Source organism: Vicugna pacos, chromosome 4, assembly GCF_048564905.1.
Source record: "Vicugna pacos chromosome 4, VicPac4, whole genome shotgun sequence".
In the NCBI taxonomy this organism is placed as follows: Eukaryota; Metazoa; Chordata; class Mammalia; order Artiodactyla; family Camelidae; genus Vicugna; species Vicugna pacos.
Genome location: NC_132990.1, coordinates 50,160,481 through 50,178,711, shown reverse-complemented (window position 1 = coordinate 50,178,711; position 18,231 = coordinate 50,160,481). Strand labels below are relative to the sequence as shown.

The following is an 18,231-nucleotide window of genomic DNA, read 5'->3' as shown; positions in this document are numbered from 1 at the left end:
ACAAAACAGCATGAATTATTTAAGTCCATTTATGAAAGATTGTACATGTATATATTTATTCATACAACACGTATTTATTGAGTGCCTGGCACCTTTCTTGGCGCCAGGGTAACAGCAGTGAACAGACTGCAGTTTAGTGAAAGGAGACAGATAATAAACAAACATGTAAAGATGTCAGATAGCACTAAGCATCACAAAGGAAAACAAAGCAGAGCCGAAGTTCCAGGCTGGTGGGGTGGGGAAGGCGGGCTCTGCTATTTTGAGTAGGGTGATCAGTGAAGATGACCTGTGAGCTGGGACCTGACAGAGTGAGGAAATAAGCCCCCCAGATCAGCAACAAGGACGCCCACTTTCACTGCTGCCACCCAACATTGTGCTGGAAGTTCCAGTCAGAGCAAAGGGACAAGAAAAAGAAGTAAGTGGCATCCAGGCTGGAAAGAAAGTAAAATCATCTCTTTTTGCAGATGACATGATCTTATATGCAGAAAACCTAGTGATTCTGCAAAAAAAACACCCCCCAAAAACAAAACACTAGGGTACAAGAACAACATACAATATGCATGACTGGGGACATTGTGCTATACACCAGAAATTGACACATTATAAATTGACTGTACTTCAATTTAAAAAAAAAAGGTTAACATACAAAAATAAGTGGTGTACACCAGCAAAGAACAAGCTGAAAGGGAAATTGGGAAGACAATTTCATCTACAAAAGCATCTGAAAGAATAAAATACTTAGGAATAAATTTAATCAAGGAGGTGAAAGACTTCTGCATGGAACACTATAGAACACTGCTGAAAGAAATTTAAAAAGACCTAAATAAACAGAAAGATACCCAGAGTTCGTGGATTGGAAGACAATATTAAAATGGCAATACTGCCCAAAGCAATCTACAGATTCAATGCCATCCTTATCAAAATTCCAATGGCTTTTTTTTTTTTTGCTGAAATGGAAAATCTAGTTCTCAAATTCATACGGAATTGCAAAGGACTCTAAACAGTCAAAACAATCTTGATAAAGAACAAAGTTGGAGGTCTCAGAATTCTTGATTTCAAAACTTACTGCAAAGTTAAATGGTGTGGCACTAACATAAGGATAGGCCTATCACCTTATATCTCAAGAGGATAAAATTAAAGGTCCTGAAATAAATTTGACAAGGGTGCCAAGTCCACTGAATGGGGAAAAGAATAGTTTTTTCAAGAAATGGTGCTGAGACAACTGGATATGCACATGCAAAAAGATGAAGTTGGATCCTTATCTTACACCATATACAAAAGCAAACTGGAAATGGATCAATGACTTAAATATAAATAGCTAAAACTATAAAATTCTGAGAAGAAAACACAAAGATAAATCTTTATGACCTTAGATTTGGCAACATATTCCAGATATGACAACAACAAAAAAATAAGCAATGAAAGAAAAATAGACCAATTGAACTTCATCAAAATTTACAACTTTTGTGTATCAGGGGACATTATCGAGAAAGTGTAAAGACAACATACAGAAGAGAAAAGAGTCACCAATGATACATCTGATAGGGTCTAGTATCTAGACTATATAGAGAACTTTTACAACTCAGTAACGAAAAGAAAAACCATCCAATTTAAAAATGGGTGAAGGACTTAACTGACATTTCTCTAAAGAGGATATATAATTGCCTCCTGGTGTCCAAAGGAGATTGGATGCTCAAGCCTCATAAAATGGCATAGTATTTGCATATAACCTACGTACATCCTCCTGTATACTTTCAATCATCTCTAGATAACTTATAATGCCTAATACAATGTAAATGCTATGTAAGAAGTTGCCAGTGTGCCGTAAATTCAAGTTTTTCTTTTTAAATTTTTCTTGAACTTTTTTCAAGTATTTTTGATCCACTATTGGTTGAATCTGTGGATACGGAACCTGTGGATATAGAGGGTCAGTTGTACATATGGCCAACAAGATACTCAACATCATTGGTCATTAGGGTAATGCAAATCAAAACCACAATGAGATACCACTTTACAACCATGACAATGGCTATAAATCAAAACCCTAAAACCAAAATGGAAAAGAACAAGTGTTAGTAAGGATTTGGAGAAATTGGAGCCCTCACATATTGCTGGTAGGAAGGCAAAATGATGCAGCTGCTTTGGAAAACAGTTTGGCAATTCTTCAAAAAATTAAATGTAGAATTATCGTATGATCCAGCAATTCCACTTCTCAGTATATACCCAAAAGAATTGAAAACAAGTACTCAAACAAATACTCGTACAGAAATGTTCACTACAGCATTAATCACAATAGACCCAAAGTGGAAACAACCAAAATGTTCGTCAACTGACGAATTTGAATATTATTTGGTAACAAAAGGGAATGAACGTGTCTTGAAAACAATATTCTAAGTGAAAGAAGCCAGACACACGAAGTCACATATTATATGATTTAATTTATGGGAGATATTCAGAATAGGTGAGTCCATAGAAACAGATTGGTGGCTGCCAGCAGGGGCATGGGGAGTAATGGTTAACTGAGTACAGGGTTTTATTTCAGAGTGATGAGAATGTTTTGGATCTAGATAGAGATGGCAATTGCACAACAATATACTAAATGCCACTGAATCACTTTAAAAGAGTTAATTTTATGTTATGAGAATTTTACTTCAACTGAAAAAAAAAAAACCTGCTCACTTTGGCTGCTGATGAGAATAGCTTGATGTGGGGTGAGGATGGAAGCCAGGATATGGTGAAGAGGCTCTGGCAAAAGTCCAGGTGAGGTGATGGTGACCTGGACCAGAGGTGGGGAAGGGTGGGAAGTGCAAAGAGAAATGCCCAGAAGAATATTCACTAAAATGGGATCAGTGCCTATCTCTCAGCAGAGGGAATTACTTTGAATTACTTTGTTTTATTATTTAAATTGTTTACAGCAAAGATCAATTACCTATACAAGCAAAACAGACAAAAAAGTCATCTGGGGAAAAATGTAACATAACCTTCACCAGAGGGGATCTGGAAAAGGGCAAAACAAAATGGCTAAAAAGAAAATGAACTGTGAAAATGAGGCAGTGACTAGTAGGATGAACATTCAGTAAATATTTAAGAGACCTGTGGTTTATTATACCCCTGCAGCAGGTATCTCCATGAGGGTGGTGACTCTAAGACACTACAAGAGGGACTCAGACTTCTTCCCTTCCTTCATCTCTAGTTGGGATGTGGGTGTGATGACTGGAGCTTCAGCAGCTAGATGAACCATGAGGCAAGGATATATTGCAAGGATGGCAGAATGAAAAACTGGAAAGGTTATTGATTCCTAATGTCAAGGAAGATGTCTTACCAGCCCTGGAATGCCTATCTCTGCAGTTCTTCTAAGTGAAAGAAAACTAAATTTCCATCTTAAGTCTTCCTTATTTTGTTTTACTTTTTTCCCTAGCACATGCAGCCAGATCTGCATAATGAAAATATCCTGCATGGAGCTTTATTCTGATCCCCTCACTTGAATGAGAGTGAGTGAAAGTCCAAATTCCTCAGAACTTTGCACCAGTTTATGGCTCCTACCACATCCTGCTGAGACTTGCGGTGACTGGACTGCTATTTCCCCTCAGCTGAGGATAGCTCTTGGCCCAGCATGGGGTAAGTGCTCTGTAGGGCTGGACTGAATGGCCCTGAATCTGCCTGTTAGAGCTGGAATTTCTCCTTCTCCACACTCTCTGTTGAGACCCACATTCATTCAATATATATGGACTCCAAAAGTCATCACGTAAATACTTTATGATGATGATGCTGGTGGTGGTGATGATGACGATAACGATAAATCTTTTAGGCTTCTCATTATACGAAAATAGAATAAATTCTAGCTACCCTCCTTGGGCCAGCCTGGTTTTTCATGAAGGCAGTCAGGCTCTGGGAGTCTGGAAAGCTCTTCCCGGCTCCAGTCCAGGGCAGCATTCCGGGAAGAGGCAGCAGGATTGGTTTGTGTACTGCCCAGATTCCCTTCCCCATCCCCCATCTCCAGCTCATCCCCTGGGAGGGGGATGGGTACATGAGGGATGCCAGTCATGACTCACCACTGTCCACCCAGGCCTGCTGCTCTCTCACAGCCTTGGTTTCCCCAGTTTTCAAATGTGCAGGTGGGATAATGGGAGTTTTAAGGCTCCCTGAAATCCAGACATTTTATTATCTTTATCTGCTGCCCAGAAATCATACCTCATGGAACAAGAACCTTGCTTAAAACCATCTTGTGCTAACACTCTCAGCCAGGCACACCCAGCCCTGATGGTCAAGGTTCCCTTCCCCTGCCACCTGCTCCAGGATGCCTCAGACCACGCAATTCCTCCAAAGCTCTATAATCCAGATGTCTCTCGGGCTTCCCTGACCTTCCAAGTTTTGGACAAAATCTAGACTGAACTCCAGTTCCAGGCGTTGGGATGGCCTAAAGTCCTCCCTACAATGCTCACTCCTGCTGGCTCTGTCATTTTATTATTTATCAAAGTGCTACCCTGTGCAGCGCATTGTGCTAATACAACAGGGATGCAGAGATAAAAGCCACAGACACGGACCCTTGGCTCATCACGCTGACATTCTTGAGGGTGAGGAGACTGGAAAAGGCTGAAAACAAGCAATTAACTGCCCAATTAATTAATTGATTAGAACAAATGCTTTCATTCAACAAACACTTATTGGGCACCTACTACATGCTAGGGTTTGTTAGGTGCGAGGACAGAACCGTGAACAAGACAGATGCGATGCTCGTACTCACGGAGCTCATGCTCTAAGGAAGGAGCCCACAAGCTCCATTATGCATTGATGTAATTTGAACTTACTCATTCACTCAACGACTCTCTACTGAACCCCACTGTATCTCAGGCCCTGTGCTGGGCGCTGGGGGTTCTGTGTAAGCAAAAACAGCTGAGTCCCTGCCTCATGGCGCTTTCAGGCCAATGTAAATAAAGAGATAATAATAAAACAAGAATTGCTCTGAAGGACACACCCAGGATCCTGAGACGGAGAATAACCAAGGGGGAGTTGAAGGGATGGCATATCCTAAACAGTGTAGACAGGAAAGGCTTTCCTGAAAGAGGAGACGACGGTACAGGTGAGACCGAAAGGGTAATAATAGCTAATACTGACAGAGCCTTCATGATGGGCCAGGTGCTATTGTAAGTGCTTTACATGTATCTTTACATATATAGAACAACCTCATAAAAATCTTGGGAGGCTGGTAATATTCTTTTCATCAGCTCATTTTACAGACAAGGAAATGGAGGCACAGCAGGTTTAAAAATTTACTCAAGTTCACACAGCTAGTAAGTGGCAGTGCCAAGACCATGGCCAAAGGAGATCCAGTTCCAGGCTGTGTTTCTAACCATGAAGCCTCTTACAGAGGAGGGAGGGCCAGCCCTGAAGACAGCATGGAACTGACAGTAGGACCAGCATTCCAGGCAGAGGGTGTACGTGCAAAGGTCTGGGGTGGGAAAGAGCTTGGAGTGTTTGGGAAACAGAAAGAAGCCTGGGGGGCAGCAGCCCAGGGAGTGCTGGCAAGCATGATACAGGAGGACTGGAGAATGGTTTGGAGCACGAGGGAAGTCCAGCAGGGGCTGGACAGTTGGAGTGCCTCTCTGCTCCCTGAAGCCTTCTAGATGGCCGGCCTTAGGCTGGAGTAGAGATCTTGCAGGGACAGATGAAGGAAGGGAAGCTGCAGGTGCTAGACAGAGGAACTTTGGGGAAAGAGCAGGGATAGTCAGGGTAGGGACAGGACATCTTCTGTTCCTGGTTTGGATGGGACAGGCCTTGTTTGTGCCTCATGTCCTGAGATCATTTTAATAGTTCCTTCTTTCAACAGTATCTAGGTTTGTATGAAAAATAAACAGGACACCCTAGTCAAAGGGGATGTAGGGGCAAGTGTTGCTAGTCTGCTTTACCCCCAGACTTCACCATGCTGACCTCCTGCCTCGATGCTTTTGGAGTTGCGTTTGTGACTTTGGACCCAGCAGGGATGAGGGCAAGGAGGCCCAGTCACATCGGGCCCAACTCAGGGCCTGGCATCCAGCTGGCACTCAACAGTGCACAGGGAATGATGTATTCAAAAGCACAACATTGTTCAGTACCTCGCTTCTCCCCTGTGTAGGGGACCAGATCTTCTCGGTCCTTAAACTCCTTTGCTTGCTTTTCCAAGTGATCCAAGAGTTCCTCCCTTTTAAAGGGGCCTGTGGGCGCCTTGGTGGTCTGATCCTTCTGCCTCAGGCCAGCAGGCAGCAGTGCATTCTACAGTGGCGGTTGGGGGACCGGTGACACAGAGAGAGAGAAAGAGAGAGAGAGAGCAGTCAGCTGCTGAAGATTCGCATTTCTCCAGAAACTCTTCACTGAACAACGGGGAGCTCGGAGCTCAGAGCTCGTGAATCAGTCCAAGTTGCTCATTTACATGTAAGGAAACCAACAACCCGGAGGGGCAGGGATTTGCCCAAGGTCACAGGCAGATGGGGCAGAGCAAGGCTAGGGCCCAGGTCTCTTAACCATCCCTGCTTCCCAGCTTCTAATGTTTTTAAAGGCAAGGGGGTGAGGGGTCAACTGACCAGGGGCTGAGCATAGACGGCAGGCACCCAAGAGCATATGCTGAGTAAGAAATATGATTAAGTTAGTGTTTGGATGCAGGAAGGTATTCACAGCCATTGTCCATAAAGTGTTTGGGGAGAGAAGCAGCCCAAGGGGGCTGAGTTAGGGCCCAGGGTGAAGAATCAGGCAGGAAGAGGCAGACCCCCAAAACAAGCAGGGAAAGCTGAGCAGGACTTCGAGAAGGGCCAGGCGTGCTCAGGCTGCAGCCCTGGACAGCCCTACAGCTGCTGTCTACCCTCCCGACTGTCGTGTTCATGCTGCCTGTTAAATATTTTGACCGTTGCCCCTGGAGATGGGTCTCTCAAGAAAGATAGCACCAACTAATCACTGTGTTCTCTTCTTCAAACATGAGCAGGCTTCTAGGTGTGGGCTCACTACTAAAGCAGATTACTAATCAGGGTGGACTTGAATCACATGGGCTCCACTTTCACTCAGCCCTCAGTGTTGTAGAGGTTCAAAGAAGTTCACAGTTGCAAGCAGGCTGAGAGATAGTCTAGTGCACACATGCTCCCTTCAAAAGGAAGCTGAGACTTTATTCAAGTGATAAAATTTTGTAATGTACCATAGCATAATAAATAGGTCACAATTTATAGCACAATAATGAAGGTACACCTGGTCCAAGTGGACTTAAACCCTTCCTACTTCTGAGGTGGAGGCAAAACACACACATGAATTGGCTCTTTAAAGTATGGCTTTTTCCCCAAGTAAATATTAGCTTCAGTGAAGAGCTCTAACAATTTTCCCAGGTACTCTCTAAAAGCTATATGACAAAAACACATCATAGGGACCAAACTATAAAGATGCTATAGAGAATTTGTTGTGTCCTGCATCTCTTGAAAAGAAGTATACTTCTGGGAGGGAGGGATAAATTAGGAATTTGGGATTAGTAGATGCAAACTATTATATATAAAATAGGTAAACAACAAGGTCCTACTGTATAGCACAGGGAACTACAGTATCTTGTAATAACCTATAATGAAAAAGGACATTAAATATATTTATAACTGAATCACTATGCTCTACAGCAGAAACTAACACAACACTGTAAATCAACTGTACTTCAATTAAAAAAAACAGAAGTATACTTCTAAGACTTGCCCAAATCTTAGAACAAAAACCAGGGTCTTTCTTCAGATTAGGGGGACGGGGACAATCTTCAAGTCTGATCATTGCTCCCTCCTCAACCCCTGTCATTCAGGGAGGTCACGGAGGATACTGGGAAGGCTGATGTGGGCAGAGTCTCACTTCACTTCTTGCTGCACTCCTAAACTGGCAACATTGGAGGGCCATTACATCTCCAATCTTGGTATCAGCAAATGCATATCTTCAGTCACTCATTTGCATTCCAAATCCTTTCCTAAAAGCCCCCTCTGAGGGGGGAATGCTGTCAGGTATGTGAAGAGAGCTCTGTGCCTGGCACGTGGAGGGATAAAGCTTGGGAGGGAAATACTACTGTTCAGCTGCAGTATGATTTTTTGTACAAGATATTTTACCTCTGTTCAACACCACAGTGCTGTTCCAATCACAGCAGTGGGTGCAAGATCAGGTGACAGGAGTGTGAGCCCCGCTCTGGGAGAGCTGAGGTGAGCAGGGCCCTGTACAGAGATCAGGGGCTCAGAGAGTGAGTGGTGCAGGTGTCCATGCAAATGGATTTAGGCCACAAGTCAGGAGGGACATTTGGGAGCTAGAGCGAATTATGAGAGGACAGCCAGTAGGTAGGAAATCAAGCCTTGACTGATTTCAGGGTGGGAGCTGAGAACATAAGTGGTGCCCCAGATGTCCCCATTTTCCTGAAGCAGCAGTCCTCAGACCTGTCCACTGTGACATGAAGGATGAACAAGGGTCCACAAATAAGCCATGCTTGTGGGCATGTCCCAGGTGAGCCGGGATTTCCTGTGGCTATTTCTGTGTGTCCACTCAGTGTAAGTACATTTACTGTAGCTCAACTGAGTGAGGGAACAGCCTAACTGGCCTACAAACGTCCATCTGTGATTACCCATAATGAGTCATCAAATTCTTTGTGACGTGCCAGCACCTCACAGCTGACCCCACACCAGGCTTAAGCCCTGACTTAGAGTAATGAGGTCACCAGCTACATGATCAAGTCACCTAATCTCACTGTTCCTCCATTTCTACAGCTGTAAAATGTGAATAATTCCTGTCCCTCTCTCAGAATTGAGAAAATTAAATTCGATAATGCTCAGCACAGTGCCCGACACGGTGATCACTCACAAATTATTACTGACCATTGTTGCTCTTATTCTATAATCAGATAAAATCCCTTTTAACAGGAGATCAGTTACCCAAATATGTATGTTGAACGGGGGCTGTATTATCTAAATATATCTTAAAATTCAAAAAATGAACACACACACACACATAAAATGAATTAAGCATGGAAAGCAACTGTTTTCCCAATGATGCCCACAAGGCATCAGATTTTTGTCACTGTAGAGGATTTGGATGGCAGTGAGGTGCTGGGGTACATTCTGGCCTCCAGAAGGCTCGATGTTGTGTTGGGAGAAACCCACAAGGTTGTTACTGAGGGGAAAAGGGTTTGCAAACTCACATCTCTTTTTGAACATATCTGATAGAGGCCACTGATTTTCACATTTTTTTTCTTTTTGGTTTTTTTTTATATCTATATGAGATGATGGATGTTCACTAAACTTATTGTGTTAATTATTTCACAATACATGTAAGTCAAATCATTATGCTGTACACCTTAAACCTATTCAGTGCTGTATGTGAATTTTATCTTAATAAACCAGAGGGGGAAAGTAGGGTTTTTCAATCTCGCCACAAGAAACATTTGGGCTGGATGATTCCTTGTCATGGGGGCTATTTTATGCACTCTTGGCTGTTTAGCAGCATCTCTGTCTTCTACCTAATGGATGCCAGGAGCACCCCCTCTCCAAGTTGTCACAGCCAAAATGTCTCCAAACATCCAGACGTCCCATGGAGGGGGGGCAAAATCATCCCTGATTAAGAACCATTGTGTTAAACTGAAGCCCATATCATGATAATAGGGGAATAAAATTTTTTTAATGTATCTTAAAAATATTACCTATATAGCATGTTAAAACATAGTTTCATTTATCTTCATTGAAAGCAGTTGATTTTTTTAAAAGGCAAAAACATCAAAGGCCTTTTCTAACAATTCTCAGCTTATTGGATTTTTAAAGTAAATATTGAAAATATTAGCCTCGCTAGTTTATTTTCATTCCATTAAGTGGTATGTTTAGTGAAATATAAGATGATTTCCAAGTAAAACCAAAGATAGTTGCATATTTTTAAACTCATGATTATTTATCATTTTAACTTGTTTTCAAAAACAGCATATGAACTCACATGGTATACAAAAATTAACTCAAGATAAATCAAAGACCCAAATGTAAGAGCTGAAACTATAAAACTTTTAGAAGAAAACACAGGCATAAATCTCTGTGACCTGGATTAAGCAATGGTTTCTTAGATATGATACTAAAACAATAAGCAACAAAAGAAAAAATAAATTGGACATCATCAAAGTTGAAAATGTTTGTGCTTCAAAGGATACTATCAGGAAAGTAAAAAAACAACCCACAGATTGGGAAAAAGTTTTTGGAAATCATATTTCTGAGACAGCTCTAGTATGTAGAATACATAAAGATCTCTTAAACTCAAAATATAAGACAAATAACAGAATTTAAAAAGTGGGCAATGGATCTGAATAGGTATTTCTCCAAAGAAGGTATAAAAATGGCTAGGTAGTACATGAAAAGATGCTTGACATCATTAACCATCAGGGAGACACAAATCAAACCCAGAATGAGATATGATTTCACACCCATTAGAATGGCTATAATAAAAAAGACAGATTAAAAACAAGTGTTGGCCAGAATGTGGAGAAATTGAAACACCCGTACACTTCTGATGGCAATGTAAAATGGTGTAGCCCCTCTGGAAAACAGTTTGGTGGCTTCTCAGAAGATTAAAAATAGAGTTATCATATGATATAGCAGTTCCACTCCTAGGTCTATATCCAAGAGAAATAAAATAATATGCTCACCCAAAAACTATTACGTGAACGTTCATAGGAGTGTTAGTCACAATACCAAAAAAGTGGAAACAACTCAAATGTCCATCAGATGATGAATGGATAAATAAAATGTGGTATATCCACACAATGGAATACTATCTGACAATAAAAAGGAATGAAGTACTGATGCAGGCTACATCACAGATGAAACCCTGAAAACATCATGCCAAGAGGAAGAAGCCAGTAACAAAGGACTGCACACTGTCTCATTCCATTTACATGAAATGTCCAGAATGGTCAAATCTATAGAGACAGAAAGTAGCTTAATGGTTGCTCAGAGCTGAGGAGGATGGTGAGAAACAGGGAGTGACTGCTAATGGGCACAGGTTTCTTTTAGGTGATGAAAATTCTCTAAAATTGATGATGGTGACTGTTGTATAACTCTGCGAATATACTAAAAAAATGAATTGTACACTTTATTTATTTTTGTTTATTTTTGGGGGTGAGAGGTAATTGGGTTTATTTATTTATTTTTAATAGAGGTACTGGGGATTGAACCCAGGACCTTGTGCATGCTGAGCATGCATTCTACCACTGTGCTATACCCTCCCCCTGAACTGTACACTTTAAATGGATGGATTTTATGGTATGTGAGTTATATCTCAAAAAAGATGTTATTAAAAATGGACTAGGTTATCTAGGGAAAATGATAAAAAATAGCTAATGCAATGCAAAGGACAGGGGCTCTTCGTGTGCCAGTGGCCAAAGCTGATACTGAGATTGGCCAGAATTGGCCAGCGAGAGCTGGCCAGGTTTAAAATGATGTCCTGTTTTACAGAGTGAGGTGCTGTATAATGTCAGTTAGTCACAGAGGAGTTAAATGGGTAAGAAAATCCTGCCTTGGATCTCTCATAGGACTATTAGAACCTGAAACTGACTTTGAGATCCAGGCTATCTAAGTAGTGAAAAAAAATGTTCCCACAACTATTTTGTTGTCAGCTTTGACCAGGAGAGTATTTGTTGAACATGCACATGTAGAAATGTATCTTTCATTTCTTTATTTCTTATTCAGTCAACAAACGTCCATGGAGTGTCCAGGAAGTGTCTAACACAGAGGGTCAGGAACCCACCAAGGGCTCTCTAATTTGGAGAAACCAGGGAGATGGAAGGTAAATGGGGGAAACGGAGTAAAATGAGAGAAAAATCAATTACAGCATGTGTAGAAAACAACGTATTGTTTTAGCCTCTAAGGTTAATCAAGATCCTAAAGAGGGCTCCCCTTTACAGAATAGCAAAGATAATCGGTAACTAGCCTCTACATTGCCTGAGAAGGTTGTGCACTTCCATGGTTCCTGCAGGTAACTGGAATCATCTACCCTTTAAGGTACTTAAGTCTCATTCTCCTAATCTTAATGTCTGTAGGGGGAAATTTATTGGGCACATGGTCTCTTTATAGCTGTTCAAAGGGAAGCATCAGTCTGGCTCCTCCAGGACAGCTATCAGTTCTGCATACGAGGAATCTGTATTGACATGCACACATCACAAGTACTTCTTCAATTCAAAGATCAGTGGTTTAGGGGTGAGATTTGCTTTGGGAGACAGCTTTGGTATAAAGAACTCAGAGCAGGCCTTAGGGTCCTTACTTACAACTAGAAACTTACTTGTGTGAGGAGGGCAGTGACTGATGCCTGGGTGATCTCATTATTCTCTCCCGACGGGAAAGTTAGTGTTGGTTTTAAGGAAGAGGAATTTCCAGACACTCTCTGATCTTACCCTAAATATAAAATTATAGCTGTTACTCTCCTGGGACTGGGGAGGACTGTGGCACACTGGAGCTTTCTTTCAATGCCCCCACACTCCCCAGCTCCAGCTAATTACTGCTGTCTAAGAATGTAGGTGGTGTAATCTGCTCATCTTTATGTGAAATTTCTTAATTTTTAAATATTGACCCATGATCCAAATATTTTAAAAACAATATTCAGGCCAAATAAAACACATTTGCAGGCCATGCTGCCACCTCTGATCTGAGGTTCCTATCATCAAATCTATTATCATTCCTATCATAAATCATATCCTAAAATTCCAGGTAGAGAAAGTCAAGGTATTCATGCATTTATTCCACAAATATTTACTGGATGTCTTGCCCATTTCAGGCTCTGGACTAGAGGAAGAAAGAGGTATATACATGGGTTTTTTAATTTAGAGGTTTTTAAAAAATTTTTAAAACAAATTAGAAGTTTAATACATTCTTAGAAATAATCACGGGGGTGGAAAACTAGGCAGTCTCTTTCTGTATTTCCCTAGTTGTGGTTTTTTAAAATGGTGACTTCCTTTTAAATGTTGCAAAATTAAAACAATGGATGTGCAGCTTGACAAGTTAACATCTTAGTCTAATTTTCTCACCCAGGGTCTAGAGTCCAGCTGCCCAAAGGACAATGGAAACTTTGACAGATCCTCAGCTGTGCTGTTAGGAGCTCTAACACCCTGCAAACAGGTGCAGCAAGGACAAATATTAAGTATCTGCACAATTATCACTGCTATAGATAGTTGGGGCTACGTGAGAAGCCATCCCGGCTAGAACTATGGTGGGCTGGGTTAGCAGTGCACACATGCACAACACATGCACACACAGGCAACATATATGTGCACGTGTACGCATGTGCACGTGCGCGCACACACACACACACACACTCACAATGTATGAAAAAGACCCTAGACCCTAGGCAGCCCAGAGCTGCAAAGCCCTGAGAGAGCCACCAGGCCAATTCTTTCATTTTCAGTTGGGGAAACTGAAGCGGAGGAAACTGTAGTCAATTGCCCAAAGTCACACAGCTTGTAAGTCACACAGCCAGGAAGCCTGATCTTAGATGACATGGTGTATAATTAGCATCTCAAGGATCAGTATGACTGTCTTCAGACTGATGGCTTATCATATGTATAGTGTCCTTTAACCTGATTCTTCACAGTGACAAGAAAAAAAAAAGCAATTTTATCCACTTTTCTCCAATAAATCAGCTATGTCTAAGAAGAAGGGAATGCAAAATATGTCCCCTTGGTCTGGGCTCCAGGAGTCCTGGGTTTCTGTTCTGTGACTAAACCACACACAACACCTGAGAAGAGAGTTGACCGTGTGGCACAAGCTCTTTATCAGCTGTTGGGAGCAGCCGAGGGCCAGGGAGTGGAACGGCCTTGCTGAGGTCAGACGCTGGACTCAGAGCCTGAGACTCTTTCCTTCCAAGCCACCGAAAACTTTCCATCCCAGCTGACTGCCTTCTTCATCCTATGGGCACCGGCCTTGTTTAAGCTGTGGTGTCTCTTGCTGGGACCATCAGACTAGCCTCGGGCTGGTCTCCCTGTCTCAGGCCTCTCCATCTTCACCCCTTTCCCTTTCCATCAGCCAGACAGACCGTACCAACTTGTGAATATGACCAGGTCACTTCCCGACACACAAATGCCCAGCACCTCCACTAACCTACAGAATCACGACCAAACTCATCAGCCAGGCATGGAGAGCTTTTCATGATTTGACCTCAACCTACCCCCGATCTTCTCGTCTTTAAGTTAATTCCTTGCTCCAGCCACTCTAGGCTGCTCCACATTCCGCAACCGCGCCCCACACTCTCACTCTGCCAGGGCATGGCTCAGGCTGTGCCCTGTACCTGGAATTCCACCCCTCCTCCTCCCTGGAGGTCATCCTTCAAAGCCCTTTCTTTGGGCACCCTGTCCAGCCTTTGCAGTGCTCCCCTCACTGATCTGGAGATTCTCTTGCCAAACTCCCTGAGGCATCCTGCCAGTTCTTATGTAATGCCCATCCTAATTTATCCTGGAGCATTTATGCCATATCCCTCTGCCCAAGGAGACTGAATGCCTCTCAAAGGCCAGCTGGGATGTATACTAGTCTTCTCTGAATCCCCAGCACCAAGCAGTGCACACTAAGAAAACGTGTTCTGAATTGTCCAGAATCACACAGCATAGATGCTCCAGGTGGGAAAAGATAGTATTTCCTGAACACCTTTCAGGTCAGCATCACACTTGCTGCCCTGAGCTGTTTGCTGGGCAACCCAACTGCTGCCCCAAGAAAGTTTGGGGAAGGGAACAAGTTATGAAGGGCGCTAGATGGGGGTGCCCATGATGGGACCAAAGTTCACTGATGGAGGTGTTGGGAAATGCCAAGCTAGAGGGCAAGATCTTTGTAATATTTTCTTTGGGGATTTGGATTTAGTTAAATTTCTATCAACTCCTTTCACTCCTCCTTGGAGCTTTCAGTGGAGTAGAACATCAGGCTATCAAACTGGCAAGCCCACGGTGATAGACTTCAAATTGTCCCCAATATCATGTCTCCCTTGTCTGGTAATAAAAGAACTCCAGTCTTAGCTGAGCACATGGCCACTTGGATTAAAGACTACATTTCCCAGGCTCCCTTGCAGCTAGGTTGAGTCATGATATAAGAAGTGTCCAGTGGCAATTTCCAGTAATCTTCCTTCAAAGGTAGTTGAATAATAGATTTTCTCCATTTCTTTTTGCCTCTTTCCTCTAATGCCTGGAATGCACCTATCATGGCCACCACCTTAGACCATGAGAATGGGGGCTACACCTTAGTGATGGTAGAAAGATGAGCTAAATGGAACCTGGAACTCTGGGGATTTGGGGGAGCTAAGCTCCATACCAGCCCTGGACTGCCCACCTCTGAGCTTTCACTTGAGAGATGAATAAACCACTGCTTAAATCATGTTAGTTTGAGTCTCTGTTACTTATAGCACAAACTGCATCCTAACTGGTAACCTGGGTTCTCATCCCAGGGCTCTGAGGCCATAAACAGAGTACTGGTGCTCTTTGACTTTGAATTCCCTTTCTGTAAAATGGCCAAAAGCCCTTTTAGCTTGAAACCTTGGAATAAAGGCTTGAACTCCTTATTAGAAACAGATTACAAGAGTCAGTTTTTTTTTTTTTACCATAAGGCATAATTGTTCACTTCTATTCAACTGAACAGACACTGCATTATGGGGAGATGCTGTCAGGGTAACTGTATCTGGTTGTGCAATTTGAGTACTGCACAACTCCAAGGGCATTATTTGTGCTCTGGTTTATGTGAACAGTGGCTTCCACAGTTGTGCAGTGCACTGCTTGCACAACTGTACTAGGCTGCCCTATATATGTGGTGGTACAATGTGGCTTCAAATTTCAAGACCCTTAGATTATGGCAGGCAAATCATATATTCAGGTTCAACAAACATTTATTAAGCATCTATTATGTGTTAGGTATTGGGCTAGGTGCTTTTCTTCTATCTATTTATCTATCCATCCATCCAAAAATCTGTTGTATGAACATAGCCAGAATTGGAAACTGGAAGGTCTATAGTCCAATCAAATGCCAAAACTTGGTTGGTTTTGCCTGTATATTTAAATGAGTTGCTGAGAGTTTCAAATAGGAAACTTGCATATAGAAATGCAGATTTCCAGCATCTCTTGAAAAATTAGATGATCTGGCAATATTGGGAACAATTGATGGAGAGAACAGCAAGTGCCCCTTAGTCAAACACAAACTCTCTCGTTTGTCTCAGTCCCCACCATTCCCTATTGTCTCTGACATAGAGACCAGGAAACTTGTTGTCATTGGCTCTGTTGGGTTAGGGTTAACATGTATCATTGGCTCTGTTGTTTCTTCCTGGAAGATGAAGTGGTAAGTGAAAACTCTCATGCCCATATCTCTTTCAAGAGAGGAAAAGTAAAAGATGACCCATGATGGCCATATGCCTTCAGAAAACTGGCCCATCTTCCTTCCTTCATTAAACTACCTACTTGAGGTGGGTGCTTGGTTGCTGCCTGTCAAGTAGAAAGAGTCAACTAGAGTGGGAGAGATGGGGAAGAAACTGGGGAGCTTGGAAGGCAGGGCTAAAACTTTATCTATGGTGATTTTTTTTTCTTTTTAAGAGTGATCTGAATCAAATAAGGCAACATTTTTACATTTGTTAAGATTGGATACAAGGAACATAGGTACATTCTGTACTCTACTATATGTTTTACTATTTCCTATTAAAAATGTCAAAATCAAAAAGGAAACTGCTCAGTGTCTTCAGTGGGGCAGCCGCTGTGCTGGGAGCCTGGAGGGAGAGGGTCAGGAAGGCTTCCCAAGGGAAGGGTGGGGAGATTGGGCCTTGAATAATGGGAGGATTCTGACTTGAGAATAAAGGACTCCAAGAGGTCCCCCAGCAGCAGAGGCAGGGAGGAGGCCATTCTGGGGAGGCTGGAGGCTGGTCGGGGGGCGAGGCTGTGGGGTAGACAGAGTGCTGGGGGAGGTGGTCATGGGGCCAGAAGACAGAGGGTGGGATGGGGACACTCTGACACCTGGCCTCACTCGCCCTCACCCCGCCAGGCCCATCCTTGGCTCTGTGCATGGCCAGCAGTGTTTCTAAGGATGTGTGCCTATTTTTAGAGCAGAGATTTATTTCTTTCCATTTCAACTGTTTACTTCTGTCCTGGGCTTGTGAATCTGCCTGTTTGTGTTAAAAGGGAGAACCATGGCCCTGTGGACCAAACGTGGCTGCTCCCTGCACGGACAAGAGCATCCTCAGGCTTATGTATACGATTTGGGGCAGGAGGAGGGAGGATTTTATGATTTTGTGGAGTCTGGTGGGAAGCCATATAGTGTGACAGGAAGTCCCAGGATTTTGTCCTGGTGCTGTGGCTGACTTGCTGTATGACCTTAAATAAGTCCTTTCCCTTCGCTGGGCTTCAGGGTTTTTGTTGTTGTTGTTTTGATTTTTCATTACTCAAGTGGTGATTACCTCAAAGAGTTGGTATGAGGATTCGATGAAATACATAAAACTCGGGGTGAATGATGTGTGCAGGAGGGACCATGTAAATCAGGGTCCTTTACCTGTACCGTGTCTGCATGCGTGGGGGTGGGGCGGGGGCTGGATTGTCTCTAAATGTCCCTCTGACTCTGAGATTCTCTAGTTCCAGGTTTTCTCCTCCATTATTTCTCCCTGCAGTTCACAGTCCCTTGTTCTCAGAACTCCTGACACATTATGGGCTGAGGGAGGCAGGTCTGCCTGAATTCAGTCTATCACATACTAGCTGTGTGATTCTGGGCATCCATTTCTTAGAGTGGTTTTAATGCCAACCTGTGAGGATCAATCTCATAGGATCCTCATGGAGATTTTATGAGATGATCCCCATAAAACACAGCACAGCACCTGGCATGTAAAAAGACCTCAAGAGAAAATAGCTGTACTTTTAAAATTATTATTATTATTATTATTATTATTATTATTATTATTATTATTATTATTATTATTATTATTAATTTCAGGCCTTGTAGGGGGCCTGTTGTTTTCAATTGTTGTTTCTGTGATGTTATAATGTGTCACAGATTCCCAACAGCAGACTGCAAAATCAACACATAGGACCCAATTCTTTATAAGTTTGGGATTATCTCTACCATTTTCTCTCCTGCAAATATTTTGATCCTTTTACCAAGACACTAAAAAATATTATTCCTTTTCCCCAAAGCCTCATTAATGAGTAACATTTAGAGTTAAATTCTTTGTGTTGGTGGTTTCTTTCTTGTTTGTTTGTTTTTTCTGATTTGTCTTTATGGTGAAAATAACAAC

The 18,231-nt window shown here is 42.4% G+C and overlaps 1 protein-coding gene across 6 annotated transcripts in view; it reads right to left on the bottom strand.

The window, feature by feature from the left end:
• Positions 1-18,231, bottom strand: part of TMOD1 (tropomodulin 1) — a 78,312-nt gene that overhangs the window by 36,649 nt on the left and 23,432 nt on the right. For all 6 annotated transcript variants that reach the window (XM_072959783.1, XM_072959786.1, XM_072959787.1 and 3 more), the window contains one exon: positions 6,093-6,249. In XM_072959783.1, the coding sequence (XP_072815884.1) occupies positions 6,093-6,249 (157 nt within the window). The remainder of the gene's footprint in view (positions 1-6,092; positions 6,250-18,231) is intronic.